The sequence below is a fragment of the Alligator mississippiensis genome, chromosome 7 (assembly GCF_030867095.1).
Source record: "Alligator mississippiensis isolate rAllMis1 chromosome 7, rAllMis1, whole genome shotgun sequence".
NCBI classification, from domain to species: Eukaryota; Metazoa; Chordata; order Crocodylia; family Alligatoridae; genus Alligator; species Alligator mississippiensis.
This window is the reverse complement of record NC_081830.1, coordinates 89756057-89777263: the sequence shown is the minus strand read 5'-3', so window position 1 is coordinate 89777263 and position 21207 is coordinate 89756057. Positions and strand designations below refer to the sequence as shown.

Below are 21207 nucleotides of genomic sequence, written 5' to 3'. Positions count from 1 at the left end.
GTGCACGTGGGCCTGGCCGCAGCCACGTCCCGCTACGCCTCTCCTTTGGGGCGCCCGCAAGTCACCTGGGGCACTGTGCCAGGAACAGAATAACGAACGCAATCACGTTAAAAATGAAAACAGCCAATACATCAACTTTACCTTAATACCACCTGACGTCCAAACAAGCTCTCCTGCTCCCTGACAGCTCTGGCGGCTCTGCCCTGAATCCTAGCCAGCTTACATCTCCTGGACTATGCACCTGGGCCCTGGGCAGTAACGGTCGTTGCACCTGGGCCAAACCCAAAGGTAATAACAGACCCTCTCCCCGCTACTCGGTGTTCTCCTCTGGACGACACCCTCCAAGGGTCACACAGCTCTGCAGGTTGCTGGGCGCTCAGGTTCAGCTGATTATTCCCCTGCCGCGACCCCGAGTCATTTTTATCATGGGTGCTTCTCAAGAATTGCCCCCCTGCTTCTGATTTACTGGGTGCCTGGAGCGGAGTTACTTCCCTGTTTCCAACTCAGCAGCTGCACAACCGAACTACAACTTCCTGCCGCTCCCTGGCAGGGTGCCGAGAGGGGCTCTCGGTGGTTGTTTGTCAAGTGCTTTCTTATTTCTGGCTTGGGAGTGGCATTGCAATCAACTGGTGGAGATGGGCAGAGCATGCCGTGCAAGTTGTTTCATTTTTGTGCTTCTGCCCAGTTCTCTCTTTCCAATCCCTTCCGACCCTAGCATCTATGAATCCAAGCGTTTATCCTCATGAATTTATGCTACTTTAATAGCCAAATGAAAGAGCAGCTGTCAGACATGCCATGCCCCCAAAGACAGAATTACCCCTTCTCCCGACACCACCTGTCCCCCCACTCAACGGGAGCTGAGGCTGAAGCCCTGCTGGTCAGCATCCTCCTCCGGGACAAGGCAGCCACATCGCAGCGGGGTGCGTGCTAACAGTAATGCTCATCTGAGCGCGCAGGTGGCAGAAGCCCCTTTCCCCTGTAATCCCAGCCCCGCACCAGGGCTTGGCTCCCAGGGACCCCCACCCCCGAAGGACAAGTCTCCCAGGACCCTGCCTCTATACAGATCTGTTCATAGCCAAAGTAACAGCCTCTCATTTCTGAGCATTTGCCTGCATACTGACAACAAGGCCTTGGACGGTTAGACATAATTGCACCACCAAGTGAGATACACTATTGTGACATGCAATTAATTCATGCCAAGGCCACACAAGGGCAATTCTCTATTCCTCCAACAGTGTATGTATATGTGCGTGCGTGTACACATGCACACGTGAGTGGGAGTCCAACCTCAGTCCAGCATCTGCTGGCAGAGCCTGAAGAACACGGGCTGCAGCAGGGCGAGCAAGCTGCCAGGCATGTCCTTGCACCAGCTTCCTGTGAACAGTCTGCCTTTCACGGGGGAGACGCAGCCAGGCTTTCTGCCAGAGGGACCGGCCGCTCCTGACTGGACCGGAGGAGAAAAGGGCATCCTGAGAGCAGATCCGCATCCCACGACCTCTCTGCAAAAGGAAGGCGGCGATGTCCTTGCTCTGCCACGGATGGTGAACAAAAGGGCTGCGTGGAGCCCGTGTGACAGACTGCTGGCCCAAGGTAAGGGTGCTCGCTGCTCACAGAAACGCTATGCTAAGTGGTAACGTGCTGAGTTCTCTACTTTATCTCTTGCCACGGATCTGCTATGACCCCTGCCCCTGGCACCACCACAGCTGCCAGTGTCACGCCAGGGCAAGGGAGGTTTTCAGGCTGGAGGTGCAAGAGAACCTTCTCCCCCAGCCCTCCCTTGGGAGCAGCGCCCCCGCGCCCAGGCAGCCACGGCTGGGAGGTACGAGGGGCTGGCAGGAAGAGACCAAGCCGAAGGTGCGTGGCTCCTACCGTGGAAGGGAGCAGGCTGGCTTCCAGCTTGGACTCTGCTTTCCGTAGGGCAGAAGTCCTCACTGAGCTCCTGCCATTCACGTTATCCAACTCCTGCTGAGCACCAGGGGCAGTGGCCCCCCCAAAAGGAGGGTGGGATGTGGGCCGGGGAAGCGCCTCCTCTGTGGCCCGCTCACAGCTGCACTGCGCTGGGAAGCTGGAGATGCACAGGTTCAAACTCCTCGAACAAAAGGGGCCTGACCTCAGGTCTCCATCTTCCCAGGTGAGTGCCCTGACCACTCAGCCGTCTTTGCTGGGATAGGACTCAGGTGCGTGGATACACAGCAACGTACGTGCACAGCATGCACGTACTTTATACACACAGGCTTACACACTCAGCGCATAAAGCAGAAGCCAAAAAACCATCCAGGGAGACGGCTACAAAATGGCCACTAACACGCAGAAGGAAACGGACCTCCACCCCCAAACTAGCACCAGGCAAATGCTTAGAACAGCAATTGCTGAAATACTCTCATCCTTTTATACAGGAGTGGGGAAGATCGTCGCACTGGAGTTCTCCCACCTCTGTAATTCCTTGCAAAATGGTAGTGTGGTTGGACTGCTGTAGCCACGGTGGCCCAGGAAACGTGGTTTCAGGGTATCTTTTATTGGACCTACTGTAGAAAAACTTACCTTAAAGAAATAATCACAAAGATGGCTAGCTTTCCAGGAAAAAATCTGTAACATAAAAAAATCTCCTTCCGAGTATTACACACACCCAGTTTGGGACACCACAAAAGGGTTTAGAAGCTGAGTTTAGAAGCCAGATCCTCTTAATGCGTCTCAAATCGTGCACCCAACATCCATAGTTACTTTTCAATACTTTGATCCTCAGACAGAAGGCTTCAGAAAAATTAATGCATTTCTGGTTCATGTCATTAATATGTGGTATCAATTTGAGAATACTTTCTAGTGGCAGAAGCAGAAGAGCCCATAAAAATACGGAGCAGATCGTGTATTCCCTGCCTTCGCAGGGCTGCGCTCGGCTGGATCCTTTCCGTCCCCACTGCGCGCTGACGCGCCCTTCTCTTGCCGCACTCTGCAGCCACAGTCTTCCTTCTCTAATGCACGTGTAGCACAACTCTTCACCGTAAAAGGTGATCTACATTTAATATAACTATATTAAACTTCAGATACCAGTTATCAAGGTTCTTCATCACATTGTTTCTCACACGTTCCTGCCAATTTGTTTGCAAAATTGATTTCTTAATTCTACTTCCTCTTTAGATTATTCAATTAAAGACACATTTGACAAGCATTTTGTACAATAAAGTTTATTAGCTGTTCTCCTCTTTCTGACAAGCGGAATGGATGTCGTTGATAGCTCTTTACAAATCAAAGTTAATTTGGTGGAGAAACTGCACCGAGGCTGTCAGAAATACATCTCTCTTACACATAACTCCGGATACGCAATGGGCAGCACTGAGCAGTGTTGGTAATAGGTGGGACAGAAGTATTTTTCATGACTGATGTTAGTTCTACATTTTGCTAAAAGATAATTATAATTGCTCAGCACAGATGCCTGCACGTCTCCAATGGAGAGCAGCTGTGGGACACAACACGGATGCAATCTGAGATAAACACATACATAAAAACTGACTCGTTTTCTCCAAATTCTCCCATTGGTTAAAAACATGCACATCATACTGGGGGGGAGGAGGGAGGCAGGAAGAAAAATCAAACATTTGAAACTTTGTAGAAAAGAGGAGAACTTGCCCATATTTTGTTTTGCTGCTAATATCCCTCAAATGTTTTACCCGGGTACCATACCCTGATTTCATTTTACATGATTACAGAACATAAATTCTAATTTAATCTTTATTCTCAAAACAAAAAGCTAGGAAGGAATAGGTGGTAAAAGAAAAATATATATTTAATATATATATTTATATATGTATGTGTGTGTGTGTGTGTGTGTACACGCGCACGCAACTATGTGAAGAAAATAATTCCCATAGTTACAGAGTTTAGTTAAAGGAAGTTTAATATATATATTTTATTATAACAAAATAGGCAGTTATTGTGGGTAAAATATTCATTAAAATCTGACCCCCTAAGAACACACACAGTTTTAGGCTATGAATCTCACTTTTTGTCTCATTACCTTAACGATCACCCATCTCTGCAAACATTTTCTGCATTACTGACCATGAAAATTTGCCGCCTCTTTGTAAAATGCAAACTTCCCTAGCACCTAAAGATGTTTAGGACTCAAAAAAGTGTGATGACCATTATCTACAAACAACTTTTGTAAGACACTGCAAATAGTGCTGCATGAGCGAGATTAAAAACATTAAACATCTTTATCCCTAGCAATTTTATTGGCAAAAAATGAAAAAATAGATTATAAGAATATCCTTATGAAATTATGAAAATGAATATCCCTTACGAAGTAATGGAAGTTAATTAATAATTAACTGGGAAATTAAAAAAAAGTTTCTCATTAACTGCCCATAAAGAAAAATTTGCTATGACAATAAAAATCAACTCAGAAAATAAAACTGGAAATTAAATGCCTCGGCCAAACCATGCTATTAAAGTTAAGCGTGCAAAGTTGCTCACAATTTACAACATCGTTAAGTAAGACGACTTTCATTTGTTACGAAATCTTAAAAGAATGTATATAAAGCTTTTCTGAAAATCTCTGAAAGTTACTTTCCCTTAAACATTAAGGATTTTACCACATAATTTCCTACCCCCAACCCTTAATAGCTGGTCAGGCCATTCCACCTTCATGTTTGAAAAATGGCAAACCAACAACACGCAATTATACAAATTATTTAAACTAAAACAGACATCAAAATGTGATAGGTTATGGGAACTGCAGAATGTGATGGTAAGGAGTGGCCCATACTGCAAAGAGCTAGGGACGTGCTCCTCTGGAAGGAGTGAAGAGTTGTCAAATACAATAGATGACATCTTTCGTTAGAAAATGAAAATAAAAAAATCTCTCTATTTTCATAATTTTTCCTTTGCTGGGACCCAGATGTAAGGACCGGACTGCTCTTCTATGATCTGTTTCACCTGGTTGTAGATTTCTTCCAGCGTGTCTCCTTGGACAATAGCTGCAAAATAAAATATCGAAGTCAGAAAGGTCCCTTGCTGGCTCTGCAAGCAAAGCGAGAAGCTCTAAACTTCTTTGCCAGGGAAAATTCAGATCTTCAGTGACCTGCACCCCGGTGGGGGAGACAAACGGGCAGCACGCCACAGCAGCAGCAACACAAAGGTGGGTTTTCCAGTCATCCGGGCATTGCAGGAACTGAGGAGAGGCTCGTAGGGGCATGCTACAAACACTGCCCTGAGCTGTAACACCGCTGTGCACTGCAAGTTTGAACCAGAAGTCTTGGCAGGTGCTGGATATATGGGCTTGTTGCTCCTACCTACCTCTCCAAGGTTTATACTTTCAGGAAATGTGCTTGTGGGGGAAGAGCGGATTTGCTGTATGGAAGACCACAAATTACACGTGCTCTGCACCCGCATGTGAGATAACTTGGGGGTATGTGGCTATTCTTCTACCTGGGGGATAATACTAGCAGAGAACCAATATCAAAGACTAAGCAACGCTAACTAACTAGAGGGAAAAAGACAAATTAGGATAATCTATTTCATAGACATTAGGGCTGGAAGGGACCTCAAAAGATCATCGAGTCCAGCCCCCTGCCCCAGGGGCAGGAAGTCAGCAGGGGTCAGAGGATCCCAGCAAGATACGCATCCAAGCATTTCTTAAAGGAGTGAAGAGCAGGTGCCTGCGCTGCCTCTGGAGAGAGTCTACTCCAGGCCTTGGGGGCTCAGACAGCAAAGAAGTTTTTCCTTATGTCCAGCCTGAAACTGTCTTGGAGGAGTTTGTGACCCCTGGTCCTTGTCATCCCTTGGGGTGGTCTGGTGAACAGATGTTCCCCCAGATCCCGATGTACCCCCCTTATATACTTATAGGCTGCCACCAGGTCACCCCTGAGCCTGCGCTTTTCCAGGCAGAAGAGTCCCGTGGCTCTCAGCCTGTCTTCATAAGGCTATTCTCCTGCCCTATGATCGTGCGTATGGCTCTCCTCTGGGCTCTCTCAAACTTCTCCACATCCGTCCTGAACTGTGGATCCCAGAACTGGATGCAGTACTCCAGCTGTGGCCTCACCGAGGCTGAGTACAGCGGGAGGATGACATCCTGAGATTGACTTGAGAAGCATCTTTGGATGCAAGCCAGGGTTGGTTTGCTTTACTGGCTGCATCATCGCATTGGTGGCTCACACTGATGTATTCCTGTTTCCTGAACAGTGGACCTGACTACGACCAAAAGAAATCAAGAAGTCGTAGCATATTGTGTTAGGAGTTCCCAAGATACAGCCTGAAATGTGGGTGCTTGTCATTTGTTGTAGAGGTTTAACTGTTCTGGTGCTGAGCTGGGAAAAAAGGAGGGTGGGGGGAAGTCAGAACTGTCTTGAGGGTTTGGGGGCTGAGAAGTCAGGTTGGGGAGGAGTGATGCATTGACAAGAGTGGGATTATGCAGAGGGCAGCACACAGGGATGGGTAGTAGGAGAGAGGACCCAGGCCATGGCAGGAATGGGGCATAAAGAGCATGGGATTCAGCAGAAAGGGAAACAAAGGACCCGCCAACTACATGATAGTCCCCGAGTTGTTTCCCCAGTTCCCTGATTTATAGGACCCCATGCCAATGGCTGCCTGCCTCTCCATCAGCAGGAAGAGCCAGGCCATGCTGCACTGATGGCAATGGGGTGAGGAGATAGCAAGAGGCAGCAAAGGGATGGGCACACAGCCAGTGGTGTTGGAGATGGGCAAGGGGCCAGGGGTAGTGGACAGAGAGGGCTGGGATCTTCTCCTTAAAAAAATAATCAAGAAAGGAATTAAATGTCTCAAAACTTTAGTGTTTCATAGTTGTCTCATAGCTGGTCGGGTCGGAAGGGACCTGAGCAGATCATCAAGTCCGACCCCCTGCCATGGGCAGGAAAGGATGCGAGGGTCAAACGACCCCGGCGAGGTGATTATCCAGCCTCCTTGTGAAGCCCCCCAGGGTAGGAGCCAGCACCACTTCTCTTGGAAGTTGGTTCCAGATCCTAGCCGCCCTGACTGAAGCAGCACCTCCTGACGTCTAGCCTGAAACTACTCTATGTCAACTTATGGCCGTTGTTCCTTGTTACTCCTGGTAGTGCCTGGGGGAACAGGGACTCCCCCAATGCCTGCTGGTCCCCCCTGACTAGTTTGTAGACGACCACCAGATTCCCCTCAGCCTTCTCTTGTGGAGGCTGAACAGATTCAGGTCCTGTAGCCTCTCTTCGTAGGGCCTGCCCTGCTGCCCCCTGACCATGCGAGTGACCCTCCTCTGGCCCCTCTCCATGCTGTCCACATCCCTCCTGAAGTGCGGCGCCCAGAACTGGACGCAGTACTCCAGCTGTGGCCGGACCAGTGCCGCATAGAGGGGGAGGATCACCTCCTCGGACCTGCTCGAGATGCATCTGTGGATGCATGACAAGGTGCAGCTGGCCTTCCTGACCGCGTCCCCACACTGCCGGCCCATGTTCATCTTGGAATCGATAATGACTCCAAGATCCTTTTCTGCCTCTGCGCTGACGAGAAGGGAGTTCCCCAGCCTGTAGGTCTGCTGCTGGTTCTTCCTCCCCAGGTGCAGCACCTTGCACTTGTCAGTGTTGAAACCCATCCTGTTCTCATCCTCCCCTCCTGTAACCTGTCCAGATCTAGTTGCAGCCTGTCCCTCTCCTCCAGCGTGCCCACATCCCCCCCACATCTTAGTGTCATCTGTGAATCTGAACAAGGTGCTTTTCACCCCCTTGTCCAAGTCGCCGATGAAGATGTTGAACAGTGCAGGTCCGAGGACCGAGCCCTGGGGGACCCCACTGCCCACATCCCTCCAGGTCAAAAATGACCTGTCCACCACCACTCTCTGGGTGCAGCCCTTCAGCCAATTGGTGACCCATCTGACTGTGTAGGCATTTACATCACAGTCGTCTAATTTTTTAATGAGACTGGGGTGAGAGACAATGTCGAAGGCCTTCCTAAAGTCCAGAAATACTACGTTCTGGTTGCCCAGCAGGGCTACAGGCACCTCCGGAACAGGTGACCTGGACACACTTAAACGAGAGGCCTGGATGAGCAATCTAAACTTGTGAAAACCAGAAACCAGAGTTACAGTCAAGAGCCACCACGGGGAAGATGGCACCCTGGGCGAACCTGTATTTTGGCGGCTCCCCCTCCCCTCCGAAGTCAGCAGCGCTGCTGCAGGGGCGCAGTCTGGTGGGGAGGGGGAGCTGCCTGCACTGCCTGACTGTGACTGTTTTCTGGTTTTCTGAGCTGCTTTGTAAAGGTGAGAGACATCAATAGACACTTAACTCTGTACTAGCAAAACTTTTAAGCAGTGAATATATAAATACGAGTAGCATTTCTAGGACCAGCAGTTGGCAAAAGGTAAACACTCCAAGCTTTAATACATAAATTAAGTTTTACCGCAAGTAAAGATTAAAGCTTTGTCCAAAAGTTAATTCGTTAAGTGCATTGCAATGGTTTTAACACCATATAAAATTATCTGTACTGGGAACAAAAGGCAGAGCCAGAGTGTATCTGATTCTGGTGAGACAGTTTTAGGCAGTAACATCCCAGCTCCATGAAGGGAACAGTCGTGGGGGATACAAACCTGTGAAATGTTCAGTAAATTCTTGCTCCAGTTTCATGGCTCTCTCAAAAGTCTTCCTGGCCTGCTCCTCTGTTAAACGTTTATTCATTTCCCTGAGATGAATATTATAAAATAATCAGCAGCAAAAAATATTGGGGGTTCTCCTTAAACAAGGTGTTTGACTGCCTTTTGAATACAAATCCTAAGAAGAGACCGATTTAGCAAACAGGATAAGGCTATCGACTGCTAAAGAGAGACCTCAGCACACGGTTACAATGAGAGAGGTAAGTCGGCACGGCCATACTTGGAATCGAGTAGACACCAGGATTCAGGCTGGAAAACCCCAGCAGTCTAAATGTAAAACCTGTTTTAAACGCTCCTCTTAGAAATCCAGCTATGTAAATTAACCGCTTAAAATAAACAATTCAATTTTGCAGAGCAAGTTCTACGTCATCTTTTAAATGACTTGCCACTGGTTAGTCAGGGACCGTGACAGTCTTTGAAACAATTTCAGCTTCAGGTACATTGGTTTTACTTACATGATATTTTCCACGGATTTCGGTTTAATAAAAATGGAGATTGGGTACAGCTGGGCAATCTGCAATCTCTTGATTGCGTTACCAGAGACGTCCAGAATGCAGTGTTTACCCTGAAGTAGGGGTGAAAGAAAAAGAGAGGAAAAAGCCAATGTGCCAAGTCGTCTTAATCACAGACGGGCATAACACGTACAATTCAGAAATGAAAACATCACCCCACTGAAGTCAATGAGAGTTTTGCCATTGATTTCAAAAGCACCAAGGATTTTACCACCCTATGAGTGCCCAGCTGCTGTCTGGCCGTAGCGGGGGACTAGATGCAGGGGAGCCGATCAAAGGTGAATCCAGACAAATTAGGGGTGATGGTGGGCAGATCTCATGACAGGTATGTGTGCGCATGGGGGTGGGGAGATGACATCAGGATAGAAAGCTGACGTGGGCTCTTGCCCAAACATATATGAAAAAATATCAGTTCAAGATATGGAAGCGAGAAACTGGCACAAATCTCACCTTTTCTGCTACTTCACGTACTGACTGGACACTCGTCCCATAAAGGTGATTGTTGTACTGACCAGCTTCTATGAATTTATGATCCTGAATGTCCTTCTCCATCTGCTCTCGAGAAGTGACAAAATGGTAATCCCTTCCATCCACCTCATAATCTCGCTTTGGTCTGGTAGTATCTTTAAGGACAGGTAAATGTTCATTAAGCAGGAAGATGCAAGTATTCGCAGAAATTAAAAATTTTTTTTTTGCTTTGTTTTGTTTTTTTAACAATACCAGGAAACAAATACTTCCAGAGAATACCTTTAATTTGTCACAAATGAGTAGCGAACATAAATTAGTACTAAAAAGCTTCTGCGAAGTGAACATGTTATGATAAACATTCTTGAGCTGAACAGAGAGAGATAACACTGGACTAGTACAGGCCACGTCCAGTCTAGAACCACCACCGTATTTCTTGGGACTTACGTGGAACGCACGATCCAAACTTGTCTGGAAATTCTGAGATCAGATCATCATTTATTCTGTCTTTCATGGGTCCCAAGACAATCACAGGCCGAGTATAATTGACTATTAAAGATAAATTGATAATAACATGTTTTACATAGTGCACTCATTAATACTAGTAGGCATCTGTCTGTCTCGTGAGACAACATAATTATGTCAAGTGAGACATCAGTTGCCGAACATAATCCTTGCACTCGTTACATACATTTCAGCAAAACAATCTTTGTCACAATGCCACCAACTTTAACCTAGCCCTAAGACGGAGATGGGCAAAATATGGTCCACAGAGGGACTTTGTTCGGTTTCTCAGCCCTGCCTGGCCCAGGCCCCGTCCGGCCCGTGGCATGTCCTGCCACCCCCTGGGCATGCAGCACCGTCGGGGCGGCTCTGCAGTGGCACTGCCTTTCTAGGTAGCCCAGGTGGCGGTGGCTCCTTCTGGCTGCCACGGCCACTGGCCCCAGCCCCGCAGTACTGGGGGGGGCACTCGTGCGCACAGACACAGCCTGGCACGCCCCGCACCCACTCTGGACTCGTTAAGCAGCTCTCCAGCTGAAATAGTTGCCCACCACTGGCTTAAGAGAGACATTTCTGGAGGGAGAAACTATGAGGCCAATGGAAGTTGTGCTAAGGACTTCACATCTTCAAGTCACTTAAGTGCCTGAACAACAGATTTTTCTGAAGAGCTCATCACCCAAGAGCTCCCCTCCAGAAATCGAAATAAAAATGCCACAGTCCAGGCTTGCTCAGCACCCGCTATTCAGCAACAGACTTCGACACTGTCACGGAACGTGGGCAGGTGGTGAGGTCCTCCAGTATTAAAAACCACCAAGTCCTTAGACCTTATAAAACTCATATTCAAGTAACATCTTCCGGTGTATAAAGTCAACGGTAAATAGAGATGACACGGGAGTTAGATTTATTAGCACTTCTTCAGATTTCACAGTAAATTATTTTACAACTGTAATTAATTATTTCCTTATTTTATGAACTGGATTAGCGGTACTAAAATACTCAACGACAATATTACATCACTTGCCAACTGCCCATCAAGAATGACTGGGAGGGGAGGGGGGGCAGAGTGGGCGGGGATGGAGCCCCATGCCACCCCCATCTGGGCCCACTCCCCCCTTCCCTCCTGCTGCTTGGGGTCTGGGCTCGTTCCCCCCCTCCCCGCTGCAGCCCCCTTGTCCCCAGCATCATGCCGGCACTCCACCATGCCGCCAGGTCCCAGCCGAATGATTGTTCTCACACTGACTGGCCGCTTGTCAGCCAATCAGAGCATGAATAAAGCGTTACGGATGGACAGACAGACAGACAGACTTAGGCTTTTATAATATTAGAATCTTTATGGTATTCGATTTGTAAGAACACAAAGGAATATTTCGATAATTCAGTTACTATATTAAGATGTTCTACAAACCTTCTTGCTGGTTGACTGGCTCATAAGACAAGACATATTCTTCCTGGCCACCTAAAAGTTAAATATATACATAAGGAAACATACTGAAGTGTTAAGAAGGTATTTAAAAAAACCCTGGTATGTTTAAAAGTGTATCCCTTTAAGGAAGGAAAAGAAGATACAGACAATCCTCCAAATATATAGATGATGACAGTACTGATGACAGAAGCTCTCTATAAAGTGGTAAACTATAAAGTCACAAAGATTGGCTAAACAAAATATGAAATGGGAAGAGTTGCCTTTTCCATTATAAAATAAACACGATATACACGGCATTTTATTTACAGCATGATAATTATTCATGAGACATATCAGCATGTTAAATTTATAGCAAGCATGAGAATAGAAATTTTAAGCAGTATTATTAAGCAGTGTGCTCTTGCAAATGTGTTAAAAAACAAAACCCATGCATGTTGTCATTCACTGCTAGAAGAAGCACTTGCATTAAGAATATTTCCTGTGCTTGGTAGCCAGCATGAGACCAAGATTTTCTCATTTACATAGAAGTTCATGTACATCACTGCCTTAATCTGCTGCAATTCTTTCACTAATATATTGTCAAAATAATCTTCAAATGCTACATCCCTTAATTAAGAAAACAGACATTATCTTCCTGTTTATGCTAAAGACCTAATTACATTTTATATATAACATTTTTTTAAAGTGAACTTGGAAAAATATTTTAACAACAGTAATATACTGTTCTCAGCTGCAGAAAGCTAGTCAGCAGTGAATGAAATAAAATAAAATAATTTTTATCTTCAAAGGCTGCAAGCTTTTGAAATGTTAAATGCAAGTATTTGAAATACTTCAGTTGCCATCTCTATTAAAATATTCAGTGCTTATTAACAAATATGCCTTTATTGAAAGGACATCCTGGTGTCCAAAACACCAGCAGAAAAAGTGCTGCACGTGCAGCAGCAGCAGTAGCATGTGCCACCAAAAATGGAACCTAGCTGGCCAGGGCCACCCTTTGACTGCTGGCCAGGCTCTGAGTGTCTGGACTGGACCCCAGGTAAGGCTTTTGGGTCCAGCCCTACTCCAGCCAGGACAATTTGTCCTGGCCCAAACCCTACATGTGGAGGTGTGCACAGTAGCAAAAAGCAGCAGCACAAATTTGGGCTATTGTTACCACAGCAAACGCATGCTCTTGCGTGTGGGGATGCAGCCGAGGGCCGTGTCCAGACCAGCGTGACCGTGTGGTATGTGGTGCTGCAAACGTGTCTGTGGTGCCACATACTGCACATTCAAATGTTCTTCGCACTGCAAGAGAGCCCTGCCCATGCGTGCACTGCTCCACTTTTCTGCGGGTATTTCTGACTCCTGGATATCCAGGGTTCAAAAAAACCCACGGAAAGAAAAGCAAAACAGCGCACATGGGCAGTGCACGCCGCTCAACAGCAGAGCCGCCCTGCACTGGTTGCTAGCCAGGCTCCCAGGAGGGCCCCAGGTAGGGCTGCTGGAGCCAGCACAGTGCTGGCCCCAGCCTCAGCTACCCCACCTGGGGTAACTTTCTGCATGCCAAAGCGTGTGTGGCACAGGTGTTCCATGGGGACAAGCAGTGGTGGTGCAAGGTGCGTCACTGCTCCTTGTCCCTGGGGAAACAAACATCCACACTCATGGGGACGTGGCCTCAGTGTTCAAATAAAGCTATACAACTCTGACAACTTGCCTGGCTACTTCAAAAAATGTTCTTTGAAGTTCAGGATACACATGTGTAAGCTGCCTTAGGGCTGCAGTATACAACTCCTGTAGAAAAGGATGGCAGCTAAAAGTCTTTCTAAATTCATATATTGCTATAAATATTTCCCCTGCCCTCTTCCTTTTGCAGGACAAGAGGATGCATGTTTTGATTTTGAAGTGTGTGAACTCATGAGGAATTACCTTTGCTTTCAGGCTCTTCTGTGCTCAGAATTTATCATAGCAATAGATGAATGCCCATCAGCTTGAAACTTTTGTACTTGTTGCAGTTGAGAAGCATGTTACAAGTTAGGGAGAAGAAAACCATGCAACTTGGATAATTTAACACCTCAAAAGTAACTCATGCAAATGGGTTTGAAGAAAGACAGTATATACTTTTGGAGCCTCTCAGGCTATAGAGATAGCAATAGGATGCCACTCAGCTATCAACTCATCTACAAGGGACTCCAACTAATAATTAATCAAATACGTTTTGCAGGAATTCACTTTGCTACAAAGTACAAACTCAGTGAGGCAAAACATTAGAACAGTGATACAATAGGATATAGAGAACACGCATTCATTGAGGGCAAAAAAGTATATATTGTCAATATGGTTAAATGCTTTAGCAAAACAGATATTAATAAAATGGACCTTTGGAACAACCATACTCATCTGTAATCAAGATAACTTTCATATTAGAAAGCAGTAAGAAGAAAGAGGTCATTTTAATTAAAAGTCATTGTTCAGAATTTACATATTCAGACAAGAAATGTCATCAAACTTGTATGCGTTTAGGTTTCTTGCCAATCAAGAACAAAGGCAACCTCCCAGCACCTAAAATGAATCAATTATCATAAGTATAAACAGAAGCCCTGAGGCGTAACTGCAGTTGTCTTAAGTTTTCCAGTTAAGGAGAAAATGTGAGTTCAGAAAAACAGTATTTAAAGATGATTTGCCTTTACCTGTGTCACTAACACAATAAATTAAAACTAAATACATTTAATGAAATAAATTGAAGTAAAACACAAGCAGTTATAAAGAGCTAGGGACCTTTCAATCCTGCCGTTTATATCTTGTATTACTTGGAGTGCAAAAACTAGCCAGTTTCACTTTTATCTGCAATAAAGTTGTAGTCCTGTGGGTCTCGGCACCCCCCAAAGCGCCAGCTCTTAGCTTTCACCTGGTTTTTGACTGGAAAAACTATGAAGCAATTCTCCTGTCACAGAGACCTCAGAAATAGGTCAGGATGTTTCCGAGACGCTGGATTCCGATTTGAATCTCGAGGTTTACCCTCCAGGTCGCGCCGGGATGTCTGCATGCCTAGCACCGCCAGCCCTGCGCAGCACCCTGCAGCGCTCACACGGAGAATCGCTGCTCCAGCCCACTACCTTTTCATTGTTTTCACGACTTCAGCAGTGTCAGTTACAAATACAGATGAAAAATATTCACTGCTTAAATTTTTTTTCCATTAATCATAGTCCTATTAGTAACAATCCACTTTTCTTGGTCAAATTTGACCTGGAAATATTCCTTTCAAAGAATCAGTAGCTAATTTACCTGCTACAGACTCACTCCCTTCCTTATTCACCTATATCTAACTAACAACAGGTTCTGGAGTGCTGCTTAAGCATTCAGTTGGTAAACGTGGCTGTGAACTATGGCTTGCATTTTCTGCACCTATACAGCCATCTGCTCTGTCACTCCATTTCCGCTTCCTCTCCATTTTCTCCATCTGTTCTGCTCTGTTCTAACCTAGGCCCTGATCTGGCATGCCAGCGGGCGCCTCTACACGAGACGCTAACTGCGCAGTAACCTAATAAGTGTGTAGTAGTGTGCCAGGCAAAACCCATGCTAATACGCTGCTGCGCAGTTAGCGTTTGAAAAAATCCGCGTGCTGGCGCTACTGTGCAGTAGCACAAGTTACTGCGTGTTGATTTGGTACTTGGTTATCCAAGTACTAAACTTAATGCACAGTGACTACGGTGCATTCATGAATGTGTAGATGCACCCAGCGTGCGTAGGAAATTTCTGTGCCCACCAGGGGCCTCATTAACTTCCCTGAGGCCTGTCCATGTGGAATAAAGAGCAAGACTGAGGCCCTGAATCTTAAATGCTTTTAGGCTTTGTGCTGTGGTTAGTGCGAGACAGCCCTATGGTGCTACTGCAATCAGTGTTCCCTCTAAGCTGTGCGGCGTGCGCGCCCGTGCAGGCGCGCCTGGCAGTGCAGCATGAGCATGCCTGCGCACGCTGTGCATCTTAGAAGGAAAGCTGACTGCAATACAAGCAAAAATGCACTAATAATCAGGCTATCTGTTCATGTTCATCATGCACTTGGAGTGACACAGTCTGGTGGCTTCATGTAACAATATTAACTCGGGGTAAATTCCATTTATACACGATTTATCCTTTGAAGACTGAAAATAAGTATCCATATTTGACAAAACTAGTAAAGGCTGAAAGCTGCAAAGGTAGGAGAAGTAAATGCCCACTCCCCACACCTTCCTTTAAGGTATTAACACATCCTGCTTTTAAAAAGAGAATGCTCCATATTTAATTACGTGACTGCTCTATTTTTTATTAGGAAGCATTTTTAAATAACTTAATATAAAACTTATTAAGGGTCTCTCTAAATTAGAAAGATGCACCAATGTAATTAAAGATATGATTTTAAAACTGATTTCATGCCACTGGCAAAAAAAACAACAACTCTGGAAGCTCTTATTTGGTTTAAACCAGGCTGATTTTGGTTCAGTTTGAGTTGATTAGTAATGGTCTTATCTTAAACTGAAATAAGCCACGCTTCAATCAAAATAACAATGTTCACACAGAAACTGCATTGTTTTAATTAAACTATTAAAATATTTAAGGTCCATAAGCAGTACTTTTGGATTTTGCCTCCATCTGATTACGAGTAATATTTTATGAAACATGCAAATACCTGGAAAAAACCCCCAGACAAACCCAAACGGAAAGGCATGAACAGAGTCAAAATAAAAACTTAAAACACTTACGGTAACTACTTTCACTATCGCTGGCATTAGAGGTAACATGCTCTGAAATTGCAACACAAAATGGAAAAATAAGGAAAAATACTAAGACATAAACTTAAAGGAAAACAAGTTGACAAAAATAATCAAGACACAACAATACTGACATCACTGAGAGTGCTGAGCCAAACAGATAATGCATAGAGAACTCAAAGTATCCCTCTTATCCTTTAGCTGAATTATATAGAAAAACATTGATTAATAAAAAGGAAACCATTAAGTAGAACAAAAAAGGCCACAAAAAAAATTCAGATTCACATCGCATGCCTGATTCTGAAATTTTTATTCATGAACTTTAAGCTGACTTTTGTTGAGCAAGAACTGCAGGATGGCCTCTCTAAGGCTTTCAACTAAGGCAGAAAACGTTGTGCCGACAGTTTATCGAGCACCACAGAGAGTCTGAGTCCAGCAGCTGAAAATAACCAAGTACAGCAGAAACCAGACCCTTCCTATAGGGGTGGTTTGCAACCTCCTTCATTCACAGCTGGGTGCCATACTAACACGAGCTACTCGGCTGTTTCCTGTGCCTTTGACTTCGGAGACCATCACCGTGGCACTCGGCTGGTGCACCTCACCAGTCCCAGAGAGCTGCTCGCTGCGATTCTACATACCCCGGTTATGCTGCAAACCTTACCTTCGCAGGGGGCTTTGCAAACCGAACTCTGAAAGCATCGAGGTTCTACTACGCAAGCGCAGGGTTCAGCAAGAGACCACCTTTTATGTTATTAAGGAATATATGAGGTATCCTGCAGAACTACCCGGTTTGTTTTTGCTTTGCTTTTAAGATCCTTTAAAAGTCTTGCACTGAGTATCTATTTGGATCTTGCAGGTATTCTACCAATGTATTTCACTAACTGTATTGTGTTTATTTTTAAAAGTATTATACTTAGTTATTAGATTAATACAAAATCATGGAAAAGAGCTGGGACTTCAGGAGGTCATCTAGTCCAACACCCTGCTTAAAGCAGGACCGAATTACATTCAGCCAAATATCCTGCACGAATGTGGCACCTTACTATGCTGTACTGGCTTTTACTCCTCTGACGTGGAAAATTCTGAAGTTTGTCCAACTCTACCCTAACTATGCAGTCAGTTCAATAAAAGATCTCACCCAAAGAAATCCTTGCCTCGGGCATGATTCCTGGATCATCATGGTTACAACATCAGTCTAGCGCTACTAGACCTTACAGTGAACTTTACCACTTTTAGTGTTTTACCACTAGTGTATTCCAGTGTTGAGTCAGTTACTAAACTGGAATGTAACTTATGTCTCTACCTTTATTTTGAGAATAATATTTGTCATGATTACAGTATTCAAATGACTTAGAGTATGTACAGCACACATTAAATTGGACTGATATGCACTCAAAATACAGAAGCTAAAGGTAGTTTACAGTCTTTCTGTTTCCTTTGTTTTCGCCTAAAGATTTCACCTAAAGAACAATATGCAAGTTTTTTTTCCCAAGAATTTTCTCCATCCCTTGCCAGCCAGCTTCCATCTTAGTTGATCTTGGAGCGAACGACTAAGCCTGTGCTTATGGTATTGCAACTTGTCAACGTTAGTATTCACAACGTCACAAATTCAATGTGACGCCTTCGCTACAAAATCATGTAGCATAGGGGTTGGAAACATATGGCCTGCGGGGCAGATTCAGCCCACTGAGACACTAGATTTGGTCTACAAATTTAAAAGGGCATTGCTTATGCCCGTGCCAATGCTGGGCCCGAGCAGCGAGAAGTGATATTGCCAGGGACTTGGAAGCTTCGTCTGCACCGCTGCCACTCTGCCCCCTCCTGTCCCCTCCCCAAGGCTGGAGGCGAGTGCCGATCCCAGCTGGCAGGGAGAAGCAGGAACAACGCGGAAGAAGGTTTTAGAGGTAGAGGCAGCTCTCAGCTGCATGGCTCGGTGAGGGTGCAGGGAAAACCCACCCCCCTCTACGTACACCGAGACGTGCCACAAGGCTACCTGGGCTGGATCGGAGCCAGGCTGGTCTGGCCCACGGCTTGGAAGTGGTGCCAGTCCCTGATGCAGAAAGAGACAATGGAATTTGCAGGGTGGAATTTATGTTTGGAACAAGACTGCAATGGTACGCGAACGTGAGAAAGTTAAGTTATAGGCTGTATACGACAGGTAAAGTGCTTAACATTTTTAATACATCTGAAAAAAGTGTGTTCCAGGACAAAAAGGCATTTTCTAAAGGAGGATACTAATATCACTACAATGATAAGAGCCTACCGAAACTGAGTTTTTCACTTTATTTCTGCATGACAAAACAGATCATGACATTTCCAAATGTTCATGTGAACTAACTGACATAGACCTGTTCCTATTTTATTTACCGCAATCAACCATGAAGGGTGTTCGCAACAGAAATAAATTATGCTTACTGCAAACAGAAATCCCTTCAAGAAGCTGATACTCAAAAAGGAATCCTATAAGAAGTGGAAATTTGATGACAGTACTAGGGAAGAGTATAGGAATTGCACAGACATGCAAAAGGAAAATTAGGAAGGCCAAGGCACAGATTTGGGATGCAGCTGCCAAAGGACATAACAGGCAATAAAAAGGGACTCTCTAGGTATATCAAATGTAAGAGCAAGATCAGAGATTCCTTAGGTCCCTTGTGGGATGCGGAAGGCAATCCAGTTGCAGATGATACAGAGAAGGCTGAAGCATTTAATGCCTTTTTTGACTTCAGTTCTCACAAACAGGGGCAGCTACCAGCTGATGAGTGCACTTGGCAGCAGAGACAGGGAACGAGACAGCCTAGAGAGTAGTGGCAGACTAGGTAAGGGATTACTTAAGGAAGCTGGATGCTTTTAAGTTGGCAGGGCTGGAAGGGATATATCCAAGACTACTGAAGGAATTGGCTGAGGTAACTTTAAAGCTATTATCTATCCTTTTTAAGAACTCACGGAGGTCAGATGAGGTGCTGGATAACTGGAAAAGGACAAATATAGTGCCCTTGTTTAAGAAAGGGAAGGAGGATACAGGGAAACTACAAACCAGTCAGCCTGACTCATATACCTGGAAAGATACTGGAACAGGCCCTCAAGGAATCCCCTGTGAAGGACCTAGAGGAGAACACGGTGATCAGGAACAGTCAGTGTGGATTCACCAGGAACAAGTCATGCCTGAACAATGTGATTTCCTTGTACGATAAAGATGCAACGCACCTTGACTTAAGCAAGGCTTTTGACATCTTCATTAACAAGCTAAGGAAATACAGGCTAGATTAAAGTACTGTGAGGTGGATATGTAACTGGCTGGACCACAGAACTCGATGTGTTGCCTTCAATGGCTCAATGTCTAGTTGGGAAGAGGTACCAAGTGGGGTTTCCCAGGGGTCTTGCCCTGGGTCCTGTATTGTTCAACATCTTCTTTAATGATTTGGATGTTGGGTTTCAGCGCACACTTAGCAAATTTGTGGAGGACACCAAGTCTGGTGGACTTGCAGATGCACTGAAGGTCAGGACTAGGATCCAGAATGACCTGTATAGCGGGAGAAACAATCTGCAATCAATCAGATGAGATTCAACAAGGACAAGCGCAAAGTCCTGCACTCGGGATGGAATAAACGCATGCACAAATACAGAGTGGGGAAAAACTAGCTGGGCTGCAATACGGCAGACAAGGACCTGGGGTTGCGGTGGACCACAATCTGACTATGAGCCAACAGAGTGCTCTTGATGCAAGAAAAGCCAACAGCACCCTGGGCTGTATTAACAGGAGTGCCACTTGCAAAACAAGGGAAGTGATTCTTCTGCTCTATTCAGGACTGGTGAGGCCTTCCCTCAGTACTGTGTCCAGTGTTGGGCCCTACACTTCAGGGAATATGTGGAAAGTTTGGGAAGAGTCTAGTGCAAGACAACAATAATTATTAAGGGCCTGGGAGGCGAGACTGATGAGAAAAGGCTGAAAGAACAAGGTTGTTTAGCCTAGAGAAGAGAAGATTGAAGGGGGAATGGATTATAGCCATCAAATACCTGAAGGGTGATTACACAGAGGATGGAGACGGGCTTTTCTCCATTGCTGTAGGGGACAGGACTAGAAGCAACAGCCTCAAACTGCAGCAAGGCAAATTTAGGCCGGAGATTAGGAGGACCTTTCTGACTCTCAGGGTGGTCAGACACTGGCCAAGGGAACTTGTGGAATCTCCATGCCTGGAAACGTTCAAAACCAGGTTAGAGAGATGCTTGGCTGGGGTGGTTTAGTCAGGGATGACCTTGCCTTGAGTAGGGGGCTGCACGAGATGATCTCGTGAGGTCCCTTCCAGCCCAATTTTCCAACGATCCCATGTTCTGCAGAAAGGCTATGAAAGAATTGCATGCCGAGGTAGATGTGGCAAGCAACGTATAAGCTGGGGACACAATGTACCAGTTATTTGGAATAATGGGTAAAGTGGCAGTCTGGTGACGGACAGAAACTTTCAAGGCCCAGGAGTTGCAGGGTTGAATTTCAGCGGTGAGACTGCAAGATACACCTGACGCGCCATTTTCACTGAGGCCTGTCGATTGTAATTTTACTTGCTAATTTCACCCCTTTCTGGACTACCGTTTTCGTAGTGCCCACCTGCACAAACCAACACAGACTGGCTAAGTAGAGCAGCTGGTAGTTTAGAAAGCTTAATGTAATTTAAATTGCTAATTAAATTATGCAGAACATGGGCATCACAACTGATACTACCTCTGTATTATGCCCAGTGTTAATACTCTTACATGTAATAAAACAGATTTGGTTTTGTCAGAGCAGTCCATAATGCTCACAGGACACATGTTAACCACCTTACCACACAGTCAGTCTTTTCATGTGAGCGCCTCATAAAAGCCAAGCTAGATCAGGCAGGGGATAAAACCTTCACCTAAATCAGTCAGAATTTTTCCAAGGAAGAAAAATGAAGCTATTTTTACAGTTCATATTTTTAA

The 21207-nt window shown here is 45.4% G+C and overlaps 2 protein-coding genes across 15 annotated transcripts in view; both read right to left on the bottom strand.

The window, feature by feature from the left end:
- Positions 1-514, bottom strand: part of LOC106737019 (melanotransferrin-like) — a 34698-nt gene extending 34184 nt beyond the window's left edge. Inside the window, exon 1 of the mRNA XM_014595680.3 lies at positions 142-514. The gene's annotated coding sequence lies outside the window, so the exon portion shown is untranslated. The remainder of the gene's footprint in view (positions 1-141) is intronic.
- A 2652-nt stretch (positions 515-3166) lies between these two features.
- DLG1 (discs large MAGUK scaffold protein 1) overlaps positions 3167-21207 on the bottom strand; it is a 289256-nt gene continuing 271215 nt past the window's right edge. For all 14 annotated transcript variants that reach the window (XM_059731291.1, XM_059731292.1, XM_059731283.1 and 11 more), the window contains 7 exons: positions 16246-16287; positions 11513-11563; positions 10054-10155; positions 9592-9764; positions 9085-9194; positions 8567-8658; positions 3167-4973 (listed from right to left, as the gene is read on the bottom strand). In XM_059731291.1, coding sequence (XP_059587274.1) covers positions 4867-4973; positions 8567-8658; positions 9085-9194; positions 9592-9764; positions 10054-10155; positions 11513-11563; positions 16246-16287 — 677 coding nt within the window. In that variant the 3' untranslated portion in view covers positions 3167-4866. The remainder of the gene's footprint in view (positions 4974-8566; positions 8659-9084; positions 9195-9591; positions 9765-10053; positions 10156-11512; positions 11564-16245; positions 16288-21207) is intronic.